This window comes from Rhinichthys klamathensis, unplaced genomic scaffold, assembly GCF_029890125.1.
Source record: "Rhinichthys klamathensis goyatoka isolate OS25496 unplaced genomic scaffold, OSU_Roscu_1.1 h1tg000035l_1, whole genome shotgun sequence".
Classification (NCBI taxonomy): Eukaryota; Metazoa; Chordata; class Actinopteri; order Cypriniformes; family Leuciscidae; genus Rhinichthys; species Rhinichthys klamathensis.
The window spans coordinates 4,634,019-4,654,049 of NW_026606583.1; the positions used below are offsets into that span (position 1 = coordinate 4,634,019).

Here is a 20,031-nt window from a genome sequence, read left to right on the forward strand (position 1 = left end):
TTCACCCAGTTATTGTTAGATCAATGCCGCTAAATGATTTAATTTCTATATTGAATTATAAAGTATTTATATATGCATCATGATAGTATTTGTCCTACTGATTTTGTAGCCTACTGATTTTATTGCAGGAAAAAAAAAATCATTGTCATATAATATATTATATTATTAAGGAATGTGCTTAATTGTCATGGAAATAATTCCATAAGTAAAAAAAAGTTATTTTATAGTCCTAAAATAATCAGATTTCTTTTTCCCCCTTAGATTTTGTTTTGAAATGTGACTTGGACATGTTCTCTCGAGATTAACCCGAAATGAAACTCGAGATATGTGGTAAAATATGAACAACAAAACCTTGAAAAATGAAATCACAGCGTGGCAACAAGTGGATGCTTGTAACAGTGCTGTGTGTGGGGGGAGAGAGAGAGAGAGGGAGAGAGGGAGAGAGGGGGGGGGGGACTTTAAGGACTCTCTCTCCTTATCAGACTAGTAGTGGGACACTTCTAGTCCTCTATTTGTGGACTAGTAAAGTGTGGCGGTAGCGGCAGGTCGTAATTCGCTGTGAGTTTGTGTGGAGGCGGGGAACAGAGAACAGCCAGAAACACCTTCTCAGTGCCAGAGTGTGAAGAGAGGGAGACGCTTACCTATGATTGACCAGTCCACTCTTATTGGCTTTGGTTGTTCAAGTGGAAGAGAGAGAGAGAGAGAGAGAGAGAGAGAGAGAGAGAGAGAGAGAGAGAGAGAGAGAGAGAGAGAGAGAGAGAGAGAGAGAGAGAGAGGGGAATATTAAACATGGCTGGAAAGTCTCTGCACTTGTGCGTATTCGTAATCTACGCGATTCAAACGAACATTGGATTTAACATTGACGTGCAGTTCCCGGTCATCAAAGAAGGAAAAACCAAGGGCAGTTTATTTGGATTTTCTGTTGCATTGCATAAACAGACCGAAAAGACAAAGAACTTGTAAGTACCCTCAGTTGCTTTGCGGAATGATACATTATATGTCACATTTGCTTCTTTTCTGTCTTTCTGAGCTGATCTACAGACTAGAATAAGGAATAGCCTACGTTATAAATGACTAAACATATTCAACATTACAAACCTTTAGATGTTTATGCTCCCTAGTCCCTACATGGCAGCTTATCTAGCTGTGCGCATCTAAAGAGAGAGAGAAAGAAAGAAAAAACTACCTCTTTCGCACCTGCAGTGCTAGTGGTTCCGATTCGCGAATTGTTTATTTGAGCCGATTCTGTTGAATGATTCGGTCGAACTAATTCACAAAGCTAACGAAAGCTTTGTGAATTAGTTTGACCGAATCATTCAAAAACCTATTCTCTATTTTTGTATTATTATTGACTATACGATAAGGGGCGATTCAAGAGTAAAACTAACAAGGTAAAAAATACAAATCTCGAGTAGCCTATTATATTTCTAAATATTTTCATTAATAATTGGTTATTATTGTAAACAATATTGTAGCTGTACGGTTGCTGATTTCTAGCTGTTCCTGCTGGTAGACCATCTTGGACCAGGAACCAACAACCAGCTGTTCACACAAGCGCGGCAACCTTCAAAGCATCAGTATTGATTCTTCAGTGACTCGCATCATTGAAACGAACCAACTGGCTAAAATGAATCGGACCTCTTAACGCTACTGCGAAACGCAACCTTCACTAACTAGCTATTTACTCATTTACAGTCTTTTATTTCAGTTATAGGCCTATTACCTTCTGAGTTGTCCTGCTTTATATATGTGACAGAAATGTGCAAGCCTGAAGTTCTCTTAAGTGCACTAACAAAAAATACTACCATGACACTTTGATATGTTGTTGTAGTTGTTGTTTTATCTTCTGGAAATTATACCATGGGAAAAGCATATATTGTTGGGGTAATGACGTTGGCATCAAGTAGCATGTGGCATACAACTATCATAAATGATCATTCAGCACTATACAACAGTGTAGCCTATGTCACAATACTAATATTTGATACCACCACTGAACGTTTCTGACCTGTTAAACTTATAGGCTCATTTAAAAATTGTTCTATAACACGGCTATAATTGACAGCTTTTTAAATGATACTATTTATATAATACAAGCTCTTTTAGTGGTGTATATCGGATTACAACTTCTACAGTGTTCTAGTTACCCTGCTAAGGTCATTTGAATAAAAATCCAGTGAAATAGCCCATGTGTTAACGCACCAACAGACGCCAAGAACAGTCAAAACAATAGGACTGTAGCTGGAGAAGGCAGGACAGAGTTACTGCAACTTTTCATTATCATTAGCATTGCCTGCAGCTTCAAGCCTAATTCATGGCATGGGTCAGATGAACCTGTTTTAGACTCGCTTTACCTTCGCCACTGGGCTGGCTATGCCAAAGAAAAATAGGCCTACACCTCAAGACATAGATTTAAAGCTGGCTGTGCTTTCGTAAAGACAGGAAACAGTCTATCGGATAAACATAATCTACTTTCTTTAGGCTTTTACAGTTGCTTTAATATGATATCTGGTGTCAGAAGTGTTCAGTTTTCTTGCTTCAAAGTAAGGTTTTGTTCGGCAGAGCTCTGTCATTCCCTCATATCCTGTGCCGGTAAAACCTGTTGCCTGGGGAGACTGTTTATGCTCCTGATAAACCTATTGCCCTCTCTGTGGTTGCTTTCAAAAGGAAAACTGTCAGCAATGCCTTGCTGCTATATATCAAAGCATGTAGTATAAGAATTAGTGACACAAATTCGGGTCAGCACCTTTCTTTAGTGAGAAAATGTATCGCATGAATGCTGTATGTAATTGTCGCTGATGTATTTTATGAAGCTGTCAGTTATGCCTCTGTTGTGGGATCGTATAGGGAGTTCCCCCAAAAGCTCTTTCCTTATTTGTGATTTCCTGCTAATTAAGAGCATATCATCTAGTTTCATCTATACAAGCCCTGAAGGAGGCACTTCAAAGAACTGTGTGGAATCTCCTCGGCGCATGTTTCTGCCGACGATGACTCTGCTTTGAATGTAATCACCTAAATCACTTGTTTTTTTGACCTCTCTGGTTCATCAAGCTGCTATAAATTTGCCACTTAATGCAGTGTTATTGTTGAAGGACTGGATCGATGGGCTCTGCAATCTGGGGAGCATGATATTGTCCAGGCTCTGAAACATGAGAGTGGGCCACATGGTCACAGTGACGGCCATCACTCAGGCGTGTGGGTGCCGGTGCACTGGTACAGTGGATCTTTAGGAAGGCTAGATGGGCAGATAATGGGCAGTTAAAGAAGTGCCTGCTGTGTTCACTTTAACAGCCATCTAAATAGACCCTTTACCCTTTAGAAAAGATGCTTTACATGCTATACAACTGACAGCACGCTGGCGTGTGAAAGGCTATAGCTAATAAAGTCAGTGAGTGCAGTCTATCTCATCATGAAAATGAGATTGTAATTTTACAAATTACAACAAATGTATTTTTTTATACATTATAATGATATACTTAAAATACTTATATAATAATATACTTTATAATGATAAAGATTCTTTAATATTGTTGAAGTTAAAAATGAAAGTTCTAAATTCTGACTTTATGTATATGTCATTATATATAAAAAAAGAGGTTCCAATACATTGGTTAATGCATTAACTAACAATGAGCAAAACATTTGTTACCTTATTAATCTTTGTTAACATTAGTTTATTGTTAGTTCATGTTAGCTCGGGTCCTTTAAATAATAATACAACTTTTGATTTTAGTAATGTATTAGCGAATGTTGAAAACTTTCATCAACGAAGATTAATGAATACTTTATATTTTTCATTGTTAGTTGATGTTAACTAGTCTAATATATTTAATTTATAGCTCATTTGTAAAATGCAATGGTAGAAATAGTTTTAAATTACTTAAACTAGATTTAAATTTATATACAATTTTAAAGAAAAAATATTTTGATCATATCCTTGATATTTTTTGTTTTATTTAAATGAAACGATTTTTTTTATTGGATTAATGATTGGATGCTTTTAATTATTGTGCCATAGAAAATAGCACGAGATTTGTTTTTGGATTTTGGTTCTGACAATTTGGTATAAAATATGCTTTACAATATATAAACAAAATAATGTTGTAATTTTAAAAATCCATGAGGGCATTGATGCATCTTATGACAGAGATCAAATCAAATCTCTCTTTACTGTAGGCCATAGCAGGACACTTCCCAGACCCCTCTCTTCTCTCAGCATACCCTGGGAGATGGAATGTGTTGGCTCAAACTGAGGCTTTTTTAATGAAAAGAGACAAATATATTTCTCTGCTTTTCTAAATTTTACAACCAAAAACCAAATGTCTGCACTCTCTCACCACAGAGACAGGAATTAGATCTGGTTGTAGTTGAGCATGAGGAGTGTGAAGATTTAAATAATGCAGGAGTGACACTTACAACATGCATTAACACTGCTTTTAGAGCTTTTAGTGTGAAATAAAGACATAAGAAACAAGGGAGGTGAAGGATTTGCTTTTCAGGGAATGGTGTGCCCCACTCAGGGTTATCATCTTTAACTAAAACAAAAACCATAAAAAAATTGTAACTTGAAATTAAATAAACGTTGACTTAAAATAAAATACATTAAAAAAATGTTTTAACTTTTTTTATTTCAGCTATTTGCCAAGGCAACATTTCTTTCATTACTTTATTCTAATTCAAAGTACAAAAATAAAACGAATAAAAACGAATACAATACAATCTATATAGATACCCATGTAAAAAAAAAAAAAAAAGACAAAAACCTGCAACAAAATTACTTAAAATTTAACTAAAATTAAAGTGAAAATAGAACTTTCCGTTTTTAATACATCATTGTTGTATAAATGTACAATAACACTGATATAGGAAACCGTCTTCATATCATAACTGTGGAAATTGGTCCAAACGAGAACATAAAATGAAAACTTGCTTCTTATAAGTCATGATGTACTTATCATGTATTTTACTTGGTTTTGTCCATTAGTTGGATCATGAGAAGCAAATAATTATATTTTGATTAAAGATACCACATACCAACATTTTTGTCTTTGGAATAAAGTGCACCAATGAATCATGCACACACAGTAGTATTTTTTAAGAAAGCAAAAGGGGTCATTTTTAATTTCAGATCTGCTAGAGTAAACTGTTCATATCCCTACTTGATCCCTTTTCAGAGATGGCAGCCTTTCAGAGCACAAAACAAATATATACCCCTCTTACGACCTCTTTAAACAGCTCATTCAGCATGGAGTGCCCAGTGGTTCTTTATGTTCTCTTATGTGCAGAAGCTAGTGGTGTTGTGTTCAGCTCTTTGATTGGTTCTTCCAGTCTTCTGACCCTGTGGAATGCTGAGAATTCCTCATCATGCCCTGCTCAAGTGGACCTGCCAGGTTGCAGGTTGGGACAGGACGGGAACCTCTCAAAAACAGAGGAGGATTATAGCGCTATTAGAGGCCTGAAACCCAGACAGACAGACATGCACAGTCATTTGGGCCTCAGAGTGAGAGTTTATTAAATGCTGGATGTGCTTTTGTTTTTTGATGGAGAGTAAGAACAGATCAATGAGTCTGATTACTCTGAGTCACACATTTAATTAAATTAAGGAAAACGTGTTGCCAGACTTCAACTGTCTGCAAACTATGGCTTAAGGCAATGTTCTCTCAAAAACTGTTATCAGTTATGCTTCCATTCACCTCTTTTTATGCGCATTTTGGGATATCGCTGGATGGAAACGCCAAAATGCGCATACATTTTAAAAACGTTTTATCCAATAAAAAAACATGCACATAAACTGCGATGGAAACATTTGTTGCTCAGCATCTGAAATGCTGTTTTGGTTGTTCTGAAATGCCTGAGCAAAGTGTGTTGTAGAAGTGGTTCAGTATAATTACCGCCCAGAACTGTCTTACACGACTGCCTTCCCAAACAGCAGCATCCGCCTCCAAAAGCAAGATAACTTTATTGTGTTTCGTTCATTTATTATAATTTATTACAGTTTATTACAAAGTAATATATTATATACGAAATTATTTGATATGTGGCTTCTCTTACTGCAGCAACTTCCATTTTCCTTAGTAATATTTAGCGCTAGTTTATCAGGAAGTGACTATTTTGTTCTTTTCAACTCACTGGATACTTTTTATGCAATAATCCAATCACAACTTTGGATGGAAACCAAGGGGGTAATCCATCGACCGGAAGTTGAAGCCGGCCGGGTTCCGCCATCTTGTAGCAGAACTTCACTTGCGTTAGCATTTCCATTGACTCCCATTCATTTTGGCGTCATTTTGACAGCGAATAACTTTACATCTGAGGCGTTTAAAGACTCCATTTGTCCATTATTTATTTCTAAAGAAACACGACAATGTATAAAGGGCTCCATTACCTTCTATGTTACATTATGGCCCCGTAGAAACAGTTTTTGTAAAAATAGGCTAATGATTGCACCATAACCACTCGACTCTCTGTCGCGCTGTACAGAAATTACCGTACAGACAGGAGGAGAAGCTCGCAGGCAATCGGGGGGACGTCCCGTCAAGGGAGATGCCCATAGACAATGAGTCCATAAAAGCAACGGAATACTTACTCCTGCTCACTCACGCCAAAGAACTCTTTGCTCAAGTTCCCCGTCTCTGCAAGATTAACGTTGGCAATTTTCACGCACAGCTACTAGAAGAGTAACGTCTGTCAGACAGGTTGCTCACGTCATCAAGCTTAGTTTGAGTCGGTTTGAGTCTGCGCGTCAGGAACGGAAGTGCTCAAAAATCGCTAAAAATGGGCTTCAACTGTCTCAACTGAGTTCCAATGAGATGGCTCTGTCCACTTCTTATACTGTCTATGATGGAAACATATCTATTGAGAGTTTAAACTCTTTGCTAACTTTAAACATTCCATGAACATATCGACTCCCTCTTAAAAAACAGCACTCCATAAATAAACTGCTCCATAAATAATTCAAATACACTTTTCCCGGTATTTCATTCTCAGCTCCCACAATCCTCTCTGGCATACCTCCCTCATTCTGATTGTTTATGTTCAATAAAGATAGAAATAATTAATGAGATCTAGAGCAAATGTTTACATGGACTTTCACATTCCCAAGATTACTTTCGAATCACTATATTTAAACGAGAAAAGGACTTTGTTTATGAGTGAATAAACAGAGAATGAGCCGTTCGCGGTGCTTCGGTGCATGGCATGAATACGTGAGATTTGGCAACCTTCCAGCATTCTCATTTTTCACCCCAGCCGTTACACTGTTTGATTCAGGAGTGGGTCTTTCAAAGCTCCAGCTGTGTACCATGATGATACCCTGCAGCCACAATGACATTTAATCCAATTCTTTTTTTGCCAGTTCTATTTGTACAAGTGATAATAGACTTCAGAAACAAATGATCACTTGTTGACCCTCATGTCATTCCAAACCTGCATGCGTTTCCCAAAAGCATTGTTAGCCAACTATGGTCGTAAGTTTGGTTGTTATCAGCATAGTTCAACGAGTCAGTGTTTCCCGAAAAACATAGTTCTAACGATCATTCGCAAACAGCATCGCAAGGTTGTGTGGTTGGAACGACAGATCCCGACCTGTGTGTAGAAGCATATTTCTAGTTTTCATGACATGTGGACTCAATAAATCCTTATCTTGACCTCAACCCTAACCCTAAACCTGTACGGGAAACGCACCACAGTATGGCATTTTTTTCTTTTTATTTCTGTTTTGGCCAGACAACCATCTATTGTTCTAAGAGAGTGCATTATAAATAATAGTTTTCATTTTCTGAAGAAAATGTGATTTGTGCTTGTCCATTTAGAATTTCTATGCTTTTGCTTGGGTGTTTTTGGAGGATTGGTAAGTGGTTGTTAGGGTTTTGTAGTTGTAATTTTTGTAACTGTTGTGGGACAGTTGGGACTGAAGTCTGTTTTACAGATTATCTCAAGCTGAGCTGTAAATATCTGGCCATCAAAAGACCCCTACTGGGTAGATCATGAAGTCCTCACCATTCTCATCTGGGAACTGGCTTTAATTCTCATCCTGAGCAGATTATATCAGATGAGAAAGAGTGAAGGTGTCTCACGGATAAGTGAAAATGGTCACCTAGGGAGCTGGATACGTCTGGTTGTTCGCTCATCATTACTCAGTGCTCTCAGGAAACGTGATACAAAGGGCCCACCTTTCAACACGCACAGGAGAATACTAATACATAACCCTAGAGTCCAGACACTCTTCACAACACAAGTGCATCATGAAACATCAGGCTATTTTGTTCCACATTTGATTAGAATGAAATGTTTTAAGGACTGCCATGTACTGTGCTTAAAATGTTGCTTTTCAACAACACTGTATTGGTATTCTACAAACATTCTGGTTTAGATTTGTTCAAAATCTCTAACCCTAAAGGTGCAGTGCAGTCATAATAGTGAAATTTTGCTGACAAACGTCTATTGTCAAATTTCTAAACATTCTCAATTCAGGATACATTTACTTGAGATTTTAAATAAAAAGAATGATTTACTGACAGCTTGCCCAGTGCAAACCCTCTTTTGGTGTTAAAAAAAACTACTGTCAGGATTTAGTGAAAAATTAGCACAGAAAAGGCATGGACAAAGTTATTTTTGCATCTGACCTTATTGCATATGCATTTGTAGGAGTTTTTCTTTTCATATGCAAAATTTATGGGAGGAGAGAATTTCAATGAGTCATGCAAGTCGATTTACTATGGTTTGCGCTCTTCAATTTACTGGTATTTGCACCATTATTTACCGCCCAAAAAAGCATGTATTAAAATGGATGCTAATTTACGCTGCTCTTGGTAGATTGTGTTGGTCATTATGGAAATGTGTGCGTCAGTAGATCACGCGCAGAACTTTACACACCCATCAGCGCTTCTTTTGGAATTGCGTAAATTTGGACCTAAGTCTTATTTTATGAAAGTGATCAAAATGTTTAATATTAGAACAAATATCTGCCAGTGGGGTCAAAAAATAAACTTAGTTCAAAAGGAAAACAAAACAATTTTTCATACATTTGTTCTTGTAAAAGAACACAAAAGAAGATATTTTGAAGAACGATTGGCACCAAACAGTTGTGGGGCACCATTGACTTCCATAGTATTATTATTTTTTTCTACTATGGGAGTCAATAGTGCCAAGCAACTGTTTGGTGCCAATCGTTCTTCAAAATATCCTCCTTTGTGTTCAGCAGAAGAAAGAAACTCATACAGGTTTGCAACAACTTGAGGGTGAGTAAATGATGACAGAATTTTCATTTTTGGGTGGAGTATCCCTTTAAGTTGTGAACTTTTTCAATTCATTTGAATAGATACACTTAACCTACTCACTTAATCTACAGTATCTTTAGTTTTTGTAAATTTTTGTAAAAAGCTTTTGCTGTGTTGTAACCACTGCTGTTTCCTTCAGGACGTGCAAATCTAGTCGTATGTTGATCCTCCTAGCGTGTCTGAGGTCGCAGCACAAGTCCATAGCCTGTGTCTCTCATCAATATTTTTCTTTTTCCTATTGTTTTTAAATCAGTGCAAAGAAAACCGCGTAATCTGCAACTAGTTTTGTAGTTGCTCACCAACATGGCAGACTGGTTGGCTTATTCAGCACATTCATCCGAGCACTCCCACCTCTACCAATAAGTGGGCAATGGTGCATCCAACGCAAATTAGCTAAACAAGAGTCAGCAGCTTTCAGAGAGTCAGATGTAAGTCTCCTACAGGGGAAGTGAGAGGTGCTGGATGTGCTTTTCTGGGGCCACTCAGCATGAGCTTCTGATCTGTATGGATTAGATAACTGCATCTGAAGATGTTCAGGTCACCATGAAATGTATTTAGCTCAGGTCATTGTGGTCAAGTCAGACTTCTGACTATTGACATAAAGTCTGGTCAACACTGAAGCTTATTCTGGCCAATAAATACCCTGAAACTGACATGAAAACTGCTGTTTTAAAGTTGACAACACAAATAATCTGACTAATAACTATTTACACTGCACAATTAATCTTATTTAACCCAAGGTTAACTATTTAACTAATGTTAACTAGTGTGAAAAGCCCTTGTGTGTTCCTTCACGTGGCCGGCCGCTTGTGCTATTTGCTGCGACTAAAGGCCCTGAAATACTACAAGCGAAATCAGGGCCCATATTTATTAAGCCTCTGAGAATTACTCACAAGAATACTGCTAAAAAAATGTACTTAAGAGTAAAAAAATGATTGGCTCAAATCTGCGCTTAAAAGTTCGTTATCAAGCTTCTCAGTCGTAATTTAAGTGAAGTGTAAAATCTTAAGTGTCAGTCTTAGAGAGGATTCACGACACAAACGAGATTTTGGATGATGACATTGGCATGGACCAATCAATGCTTATTTAAGAATATTCTCAGATAAATTCACATAGAATGGCGAAATTCCTAAAAGGAGTTTACAGATTCATATTCAAGAATATTCCAACTAAAAAATGTTTACAATTGCAACTAAAAAAAAGTTATATTTATATCACATTGAAAATAATCCATATTGCAGATTTTGTGAGGAAGAAGAGGAAGACCTATGGCACTTATTTTACTTTTGCCCAGTAGTATATAAATTCTGGTCAAGTGTCCAAGTTTGGTTAAAGACGGCTAGAATGGAATTTACCATAACACCTCAAACTATTGTACTTGGTCATTTTACAGGTAGTTTGCTTGTGATAAATACCATTTTATTAATAGGGAAAATGTTTTTTTTTAAAACAAAAGTATCATCATGCTTGGGTTTAGGTTACTTTAAGAATGTTATAAGGTCGCATCTTCTTTTAGAAAAGATAATAGCAGAAAGCAACAATAAATTAGATGAATATAACAAAAAATGGAATAATATTCTATGTTTATTATAATTATATGAAACCTTTTCTCATGTATGTTTTTGGGGTATGAATGTGAGGATGAATGTATAAGCATGTAGTTTCTCTGTAGATTTGGGTCTGTAAATTGTATTTCTTATTAAATAAAGATAATAAAAATAAAATAAAAAAAGAGTTTACATTCAACACACATTTGACAATAAATAATTCAAAAGAGTACATTATGATATAGCTGTATATAGCCTAGATTTTATGATATAATCGATCACCATGGATTCCAAAAGAAAACCGAACTGGCGAGAGGAAGAAGCGCAACTGCTTGCTGAATTAGTCGAACAGCAGAAACTTGTCATAAAAGGCAAGTTCAGCCCAACATTAACCAGCGCTGACAAAGATAATGCCTGCTCTGTCCAAATATACCATTTGCAAGTAGTAAGTTTCATGAATTCTCAGCACTTAAGACTAAAATGGCATTTACATGTATGCATTTGGCAGACACTTTTATCCAAAGCATTTCAAGGTACACATTTATATTCTTATCAGTTCTTGCTTTCCCTGGGAATCAAACCCATGACCTTGGCGTTGCAAGCACCAACATTCTACTGTTTGAGCTACAGGAAAGGTCTTCTTGATTAATGTGAGAAAGATTATTGAGAAAATATGTAAATTATTACAGAATTCTAAAAGGATATGGAGGACCATTGATAATCATTGAGAGATCAATTAGTATAATGTTATAATATTTGAAAAGTTTATAGTGTTTATACTATAGTTATTTTTAGCCATTTATTTATTCGTACTTAATAGAATTCAAATGTGTTTGTGGTGGGGGATTCTCTTCAGGATGTCAAAGTGTCTATTGGAGGTGTTTCCATCTCTTCTCTTTATGGTTGCTGATGGCGTGTTTGATAACAGATGACTTTTCCTCTGTGTCTCTTCTACTAACGGTGGCTGGCGCGGCTCTGACAGGATGTTTGCCTGCTGGAAAAGCCACTGACAGATATGCCTGTATGTAGACACACACCTGAGAGACACAACAACAGCTCTGGATGTTGCTAGTGTCAACATTGGAACTGGAGCATAATTTCTGTTACGAACTGTTCTGACACGGCTGAAGATCCAAACGCAGATTTTATTTAGGATAATTCACAGTCGTAATCCAGAAACAGGCACAGGGTCAAAAATACAGGCAAACAATCCAAACATAAAACAAGGTCATCTAAAGAACAGGCAAAAGATCGAAACCATGAAAGAACGCTCAGAAAGCAGTTGTAACAAACAAGACTTCGCAACAAATGAGTGGAAACACAGGGCTTATAAAGGCAGAGCTAAACAAGGTAATCACACACAGCTGAACATAATCACACAAAATGAGTCAGGCAATGGGTACTGGGAAATGGAGTTCATGACGAGGTAGCAAAGGAGATGGAAGGAGTGCTCTCTGGGGGCGATCATGGGCACTCCAGCGAGCAGATGTGACAATTTCGATCTTACTGCCTATCTGGGGTGCGTTTCCCAAAGCCAACTATGGTCGCAAGTTCCGTCGTTACCAATGGAGCTCAATGGAAATTGCGATCACAGTTGGCCAACGATGCTTTTGGGAAACGCACCCCAGGCCAGTAATTATCTACTGTCTTTTTTTTTCAGTAAATATTCAGTTAAATTGCTGTAACGAAGATTTCATTGATTATGTCAAAAAAATTGCCTTATCTGAAAGTTGAAAACTGTTTGAAGAAAAATGTAAAGAATGGGGGTTACATTTTTAGTTAGAGAGGTTAAAAACTTTTTCCTTTCTTCATGGTTACTAAAGGGATTGTGAGAGATTGCTATGTAGTTGCTAAGGTGTTTATGCTGCCTTCATGTGCTATCGAAAATTTCATACTACCCACTTCTGAAGTCATGATTACGAGCTCCTCACTGTATTCAAGTGCTTTAGGGGCTGTTTACACGACACCGTTTTCAACTGAAAACTTTTTATGCGTTTTAGCCGTTCGTTTACACGACAACAGCGTTTTGGGTGGCTTAAAACGCAAAGTTTTGAAAACGTGTTTCCAAATGCAAGTTTTTGAAAACGGTCTCCGTGTAAACAACAAAAACGCGAATCTGAAGACGATGACATCATGCACATGCGTATTACGTGTACTATGTGTTAAATCTAATAGCCTGACAGCAGAAAAAAGGTTTTTAGTCGTTTTCGCGGATCCGTGTGAATGGGAATCATTTTGACAATGGTGTCGTCTGTACGCGGAAAACTTATAGGAAAAAGCATATCGTTGTCGTGTAAACGTACCCTTGGTCAGCTTGCTGACGACTCTGGAATTTTGGTCAAATGCAGGCTATTTGTTCGCTGAGTATAAAACATACAATATGCTTCAAATGATTATTCATAATTATATGTAAATATACACTACTTTAGGCGATGTAGCAGTTGTGGAAAAAAATCATAAATAATACCATTCACAGCAGCAATCGTTCTCCCCTCCACCATGTTTAAAGTTTTTGGCTCGCCCAACTCTGGAACTTGGGTATCAAAATGATCCTAGAGCTTTCCCGGTGGTAAATATGACTTGAGAGGGCGTTCATGTCCAGAATGGCTTAGAATTTGGTAGAAACCTACTTTCAGCTATTTTCAGAAATGTTGGTCTCAGACTAGAAATTAAAAAAAGAAAAAACATTAAGTCCCCCTGTAGTCAATAACTGTATCCCTTAAAACTCATCTTTGATCACCAAAATGACATATTTAAAAGTTTTGTCAAGTCAAGTTAAGTCACCTTTATTTATATAGCGCTTTTTACAATACAGATTGTATCAAAGCGCTTCACAGTGATAACATGAAAACAATATAACAAAGTTTGTTTCTAAAAGAAAATTGTGTCAACGTCCACCTTAAGTAAGGCAGATCAATAATATAATATAATATAATATATTTTGTCCTTGAAAAAAATTCTTCTTGCCTTAAAATAGCTTGAATGTAACTCTACTCTTCACCCATGCTTCATTTAGTATACGGTTCTATGAATATGCAAATTAGCCCCGCCTCCACTCACTCACAGCAGCTCAGAGATCCGCTCGTTGACGATCACACGTTGACGTGATTGGTTAGTTTGTGACGTCAGAAACACCAGCGATTTCAAACCGCGTTTTTGAGACTGTCTTTGGTTCACTGCAGTTTTAAAGAGAAAATACTCAGCAATGGTGTTGACTTATGAATTTGCACATTGTCTTAAAGTATATTAAAAACACAATATGGACATATAAACAACATTAAAAGCTTGATTTCCTCCACAGGGGGACTTTAATAAATGTTGATCTATTACGAACCAAACCAGTTATCCATGCACAGTGACAGACAATAGAAAGAGTAATATAAAATATGGAAACATATAACATTTTTTCACCAATTATATACTTTCTCTTCCTTGGGGAAACCTCCACACTTGCTTAAGTGGTACTATTTAATGTTTTTTTATTAATTTATGAACAGTTATATGGCAGTAATGTTGATTGATGCTCCATAGTCAGGTTGTGACTCTCCTGCTCAGAGTTGTAATTATGCCATTTACAAAAGGCTAAATAGATTAAGGACTTTGTTCCCGGCTTGTATTGTCAAGTTCAATATGCCATCTGAGTGGTTGTATTACCCTGTTTACGGTATTTGTACAGAAATGATCTGGTCAGCGGGGAACTTCACTGAATAATCCAATCACCAATAATTCAATTCATTGAACAATCTATTTATAGAGAGAATCAACATCGGAGTGGAGAAGTAGCCCTGGCGTGACTGTGTTTTCAGCTATTTTAGGCTTGTCTGACTCTTGTTGTGACAGTAGTTTTGTCAGAGCTGTTTCTGCCCTTCAGGCTAATTCATAAAATAACCGCAAATTCAAAGTGTAGGTTAATATAAATAGGCAGTACTATTTACTGAGTAACCGAGTACTTCTATGATGATACTTTTTTTTCAATTTGTGGAAAATGAAATATACAAAAAACAATGCAAGCAAGTAAAAATAAAAAGTTTTTTGAAAACCAATTTGGGATAACTTGAAAATAATGTAAATTCAAATGTAAAATGTTTTCTATTTTGACATGTTCTGACAAGTGTGTGAACCACCTGATGTAATCTGATCATATCTCCATACGGCCATAAAGTTCACTGATTCATCTCGATCACATGTCTACGCTCCATTCTAGACAGGTTTAGTTGAACATACATTACAGTGATCTTGAGCCATGCAGGTTGTTTGGGTTTTGCCTTATCACAACGCTGCTGGTTAAATGTGTGTGGATGAGATGCCTGCTTTGCATAACAATTCAATTAATTTCCATCCGGCCCCCTATCCACCACTGTCATGAAAAACAGGTAGTTTTGCTCCAAACTCATGCCATTAGCGAGTTGTTATATGTTGGTGCAGTTTCAAGCAACATGTCAGAGTCTCTGCTCTGATGAGTTCAGTAAGGATCAGTAAGCCTGTCACTTTGTCACAGGGCTCTTTCATCACAATCCCTGTTGTCACAATAGTGGAATTTCTAACTTCAATACAGAACCTTGAAAAATAGATTTGAATATGAGTCGTGAAGCCATTTTAAATGTTTCAGTAACAATATAGAAAAATATAGAGTATTTGGCATGGTAATGGATATGACCAGGGCTTGACATTAACTTTTTTGCTCACCAGCCACTGTGACTAGTGATTTTCCAAAGTTACAAGCCATTCAGTTTTTTCACTGGCCACAATTTTGGCATCAATACCATAGGGAAAAACTGCCATCTAGTCTTCATTTTTAATATTATCTCATAATTTGGCAGCCGGTATACAGTATTGCTGTCACTTACTGTTTGATATAGCCAATATACTTTGCTTTATGTGCGCGCTTTTTGGTTGTGAGCACAAAATCTGTGGGAATGAGTAAAATGATGCGCAATATGCATAATCCCACGCCGAAAAAAGTAAAGGGATACAGGTTTGTGTGTCAACTAGCTGTCAGAGAGAAGAGAGAACGCGCAGCTGGTATTGTGTATCCTGCGGACGAGTTTCAAATATTTCAGTATCGATATGTATCGAAAAATCTATATTTTTGACAACACTACATTGTTTCATGACAGAACTTTTATTGTTGACAATCCTTCAACCTACTGATACTCTGAACTAGTTACTACTAAACATAAACCTCCTTACATCATGCAAAAAAGTGAACAGCTTTACATTGGGCCTGTAAGTCACAAAGTAGTGTGAAGCTAAGCGTGTTGCATTGGGCCAGAGGTGTCTGTTCTTAATGTCAGTCTCACAGTTCACTAAACACCCCTGCTCTCAGATTAGCATGGCATGCCCTAATTCCTCTCAGCATTACTGGGACAAACTGAGGTCATGCTTTATGTATTTTTTTTTTTTTTTTTTTTTTTTTTTTGCAGACTGCTGTGGTTCTTGGCAAAAGTTAAAGTTAAAGATTTTTTTTTTTTTCCATACAATGAAAGTCAATGAGGTCCTGTATTGTTTGGACTTCAGCATTCTTCAAATGATATGCTATGAGTAAATGAACAGGTGAACCAACCCTTTAATGCTACTATTACATGCTGTCGGAAATGACCTACTTCCCACTTCTAAAGTTGTAATTACGAGAACTATGGAGGACACCAGGTTCATTCTTTGCCATTTTTTTGGGGAAATCTTATTAAAGCCAATATGTATAGATTAAAGAAGATATTTAGTCAATATCCAATTGTGAATAAAATGTTGCATCTGTTCGTTGGCAACATAAACATTACCGTGCTATAGTAGGCCTATACATTCACCATGCTATAGTCAGAATTTCAATGAAATAAATGCTGTTTTCGCTGTGTAAAATACATACAATATGATTAATATGGTTATTTATATATGCAAATTTACATGAACAGCAAGAGAAAGCAATGTAGATGTGGGAAAAACATATAAAATGTATCATTCACTACAGCAATTGTTCTTTCCTCTGCCATGTTTAAAGTTTATGGCCAGCTCAACTTGGAAACTTGTGTATCAAAATTATCCCTGAGTTTCCCAGTTTCCTACTAGTAAACATGTATTTATGGCAATTCCGAAGGCAGAATTTGATGTGCTGTAGCATTCAGTGACTGAGAACAGATAAAATACAAAACAACATCATATATGAAGTGGATTTATACTTTGTTGACTCAGAAGCTCTTTTTTGTTAATGCATCAGGCATTTGGGTTGTGTTTGATGAACCAGATATGAAGGGAGTGTTCAGGAAACCTGTGAGAAAACAGTCATTACTAGGGGCGTTTTCACACCTGAAGGTCCGCAAACAAGGTCCGAACCAAAGTTCATGTTTTGATACATTTTATACATTCGGTTAGCCTGACAAGCCAGACCCACATCAAGATAAACGGTTTTCTTTCAAATAGGCTAACATTCGGTAAGTTTTGGTTTGGTTTCAAATTGCAATTATGCGAGCACACTAAAGAACTTTACATGACATACTTGCGTCCTGTCGTCATCATCTATGTGGGCTGGATCTTGACATTGATTAGTTTGTAAACGGACGTGCGTCTGACGTCAGCGTGTTGTCAATTTGGCAGGTAACTTTGACAAGAATGAATGAACAGACGCATATCGTTGCCACTATACTGTTATTATTACGGCATTAGGCCTGCAGTACCAACTATACTCGAGGCTAGTTCAAATTCGCAAATTCAATTTTCATACCTGTAATTTTGATTCGGATCAAACTGAAAAGTACGAAAATCCGGACCAAATAAGGTAGGTGTGAAAGGGCCCAGTTTTGTTTGCTGTCACTATTGACACACTTAACACTTAACATTTAATAAACGTCTGTGTTAGCTCTCAATTTAATCTCATTGCTGTACTGGGAGAAAATAATGATATAATAAAGGTATTTCATTTTCTTCTGTATCGAAATAGTCATTTCACACTTCACTCTTTCTCTCTCTCTCTCTCTCTCTCTCTCTCTCTCTCTCTCTCTCTCTCTCTCTCTCTCTCTCTCTCTCTCTCTCTCTCTCTCTCTCTATACACACACACGCACGCACACACACACACACACATACACACACCCCTCTGCATATCTGTGATTGTCTCCTGCTCTGGGAGTGTCTGTGGAATCTCAGATAAAGCTGGTAGTGAGTGAGAGTCATGGCCTCTGTCTTTTTCCACACGTGACGTGAGATCAGACACTTACAGCTGTTGACCCAAACTCTGGTTTTTAATGTTACTGATGTACCGTAGTGATAGTATTAGGCAATACCAAGGTACTGAATGATTACCATAATGTGTCATGGTATTTACACATACTCCAAAGTACCTCAAAGAATACCATGGTTGAAAATCATGATACTTTGGTATTTTTTGTTAACGATGTGGGCTTCAAGCAGACTTATTAAAATATTGCTCACTTATAGTTTGATTCTTTCCAATAAACACAGTAAGGAATTACTCAAATTAAGAGGTTTACATGCCTTGTTTTACCACAATTCAATTTTATCTTTCACACAATTTATAATTCAACACAAGGTTCTGTCATCATTGACTCACCCTCATGTCTTTCTAAACCTGTTTAACTTTCTTTCTTCTGTGGACCACAAAAGAAGATTTGTGGAAAACTGTCTCGTTATTTTGTTTTTGTTCTTTGTCCATATGATTAGTCAGTGTGGTCCAATATTGTTTAGACCCCAGTGTTTTTCAAAATATCTTCTTTTTGTTCATAAGTCACAGATTCTGAATGATATGAGGGTGGGTAAATATTGACATAATTGTACTATACCTTTAGGATATTTAAAGTTTGCTTTATGCAAACTCATTATTCATTAGAAAGCAAAGCATACAAATAAATCCTGTTGTCATATTATGTATGAATAAATCAAGTTTTTGATATGCAGTGCTTCAGTTATATTCATCCACTGGTCCGACAGAAACAGGAGCTTATCAGGTTGTCCATTGTCTTTTTAGTTTGGCTACTCTGTAGTTTCCTGACTTGAATGCGTAACGTAAGAGCCTACCAGGTGCACCTGAAGGCTGCATTAGTCTTATTCTCATGAGAACAGTAGTGTATAAGTGTCAAAGTGTACATCACTGTAGCACTAGCATTAGAGAAAAGTGTAGGGCAATATTGCATCATTAGCCTAGATGGTTTTTTGGTCAGGTGACTGCAATATAGGTGTGTTCGACTTGAAGAGGCGCTGCGCAGACCGATCGTGTATGACATCAAAGTATGCTCGAATCGCTTTACTTCGATGTTATACACCGATCGGTCTGCACAGCACTGCTTCAAGTCGAACACACCTAATGGCTCCTTGATAAGCCATGTGACTTTGTGATCTTGTGACTTATAACCCTATGGCTCCTTGATTTATTTTTATTTTTTTTCAGGCAGAAATGTTTCTGGAATTTTAATTCCAGGTGTTTAACTGTTCTTTATCTGACAAAACAATTGTACAATTTACAGTGTTACTGCATACCAATAGCTTTATGTGAAAAATGCTACCTCATTGCAAACGTGCCTGTGGTGGCATTCCTACATTTCATGACACTTTAAAAGCGCAATGTCTAGTGAGTTGAGCTAAAATCACATTCAAAAGCACTGAAACAGATGAACGTTAATCTGGCCATGTTTTATTAAGTTGATGGTACGTATTGCGGCAGTTCAGAAATGTAATGTCCAGTTAGAGGAGCTAAAAGGCTCATACTCCATCACGTTTGAAAATAATGTACCATCCACACACAAAACCCTACCCTAAACCTAACTGATAGTGTTAACAAAAGTAAACATGACATGAGAATGCATTTGCTGAAGCAACAATGCCATTTTAGCTTGCTTCTACAAGTGCTTGAGCCCTTTACCGTGTCTTTAAGTGCGGGTGCAGGAGGCGGGTTTCGTGACATCATCGCGTACAATAGAAGTCCCACTTCACTGTCGTTGTATTTCTGTGAATGGCATTTTACACATTTGTGACTGCTTGTCTGCAGCTTCAGATTCAGAATACAGGTTTGTGACTATTGTCTGCGAGTGCAAATCTCAGCGTTCAAGTTCAGATTTTTATTTTACAGGTTTTCACAATGGAGCTGTGAGTGTAAATGTTCGCGTACACGTACGAATATTTATTGTACAAGTTCTCAAATTCACATCTACGTGCTCTCGAGTTTTGCTACTAATTTACCTTCATAATAATCTGTCCCTGTAATC

At 37.1% G+C, this 20,031-nt stretch overlaps 1 protein-coding gene across 1 annotated transcript in view; it reads left to right on the top strand.

Annotated features, from left to right (window-relative positions):
- The first annotated feature begins 574 nt into the window (after nt 1–574).
- itga3b (integrin, alpha 3b) overlaps nt 575–20,031 on the top strand; it is a 43,622-nt gene continuing 24,165 nt past the window's right edge. The window contains exon 1 of the mRNA XM_056245958.1: nt 575–959. Coding sequence (XP_056101933.1) covers nt 790–959 — 170 coding nt within the window. The 5' untranslated portion in view covers nt 575–789. The remainder of the gene's footprint in view (nt 960–20,031) is intronic.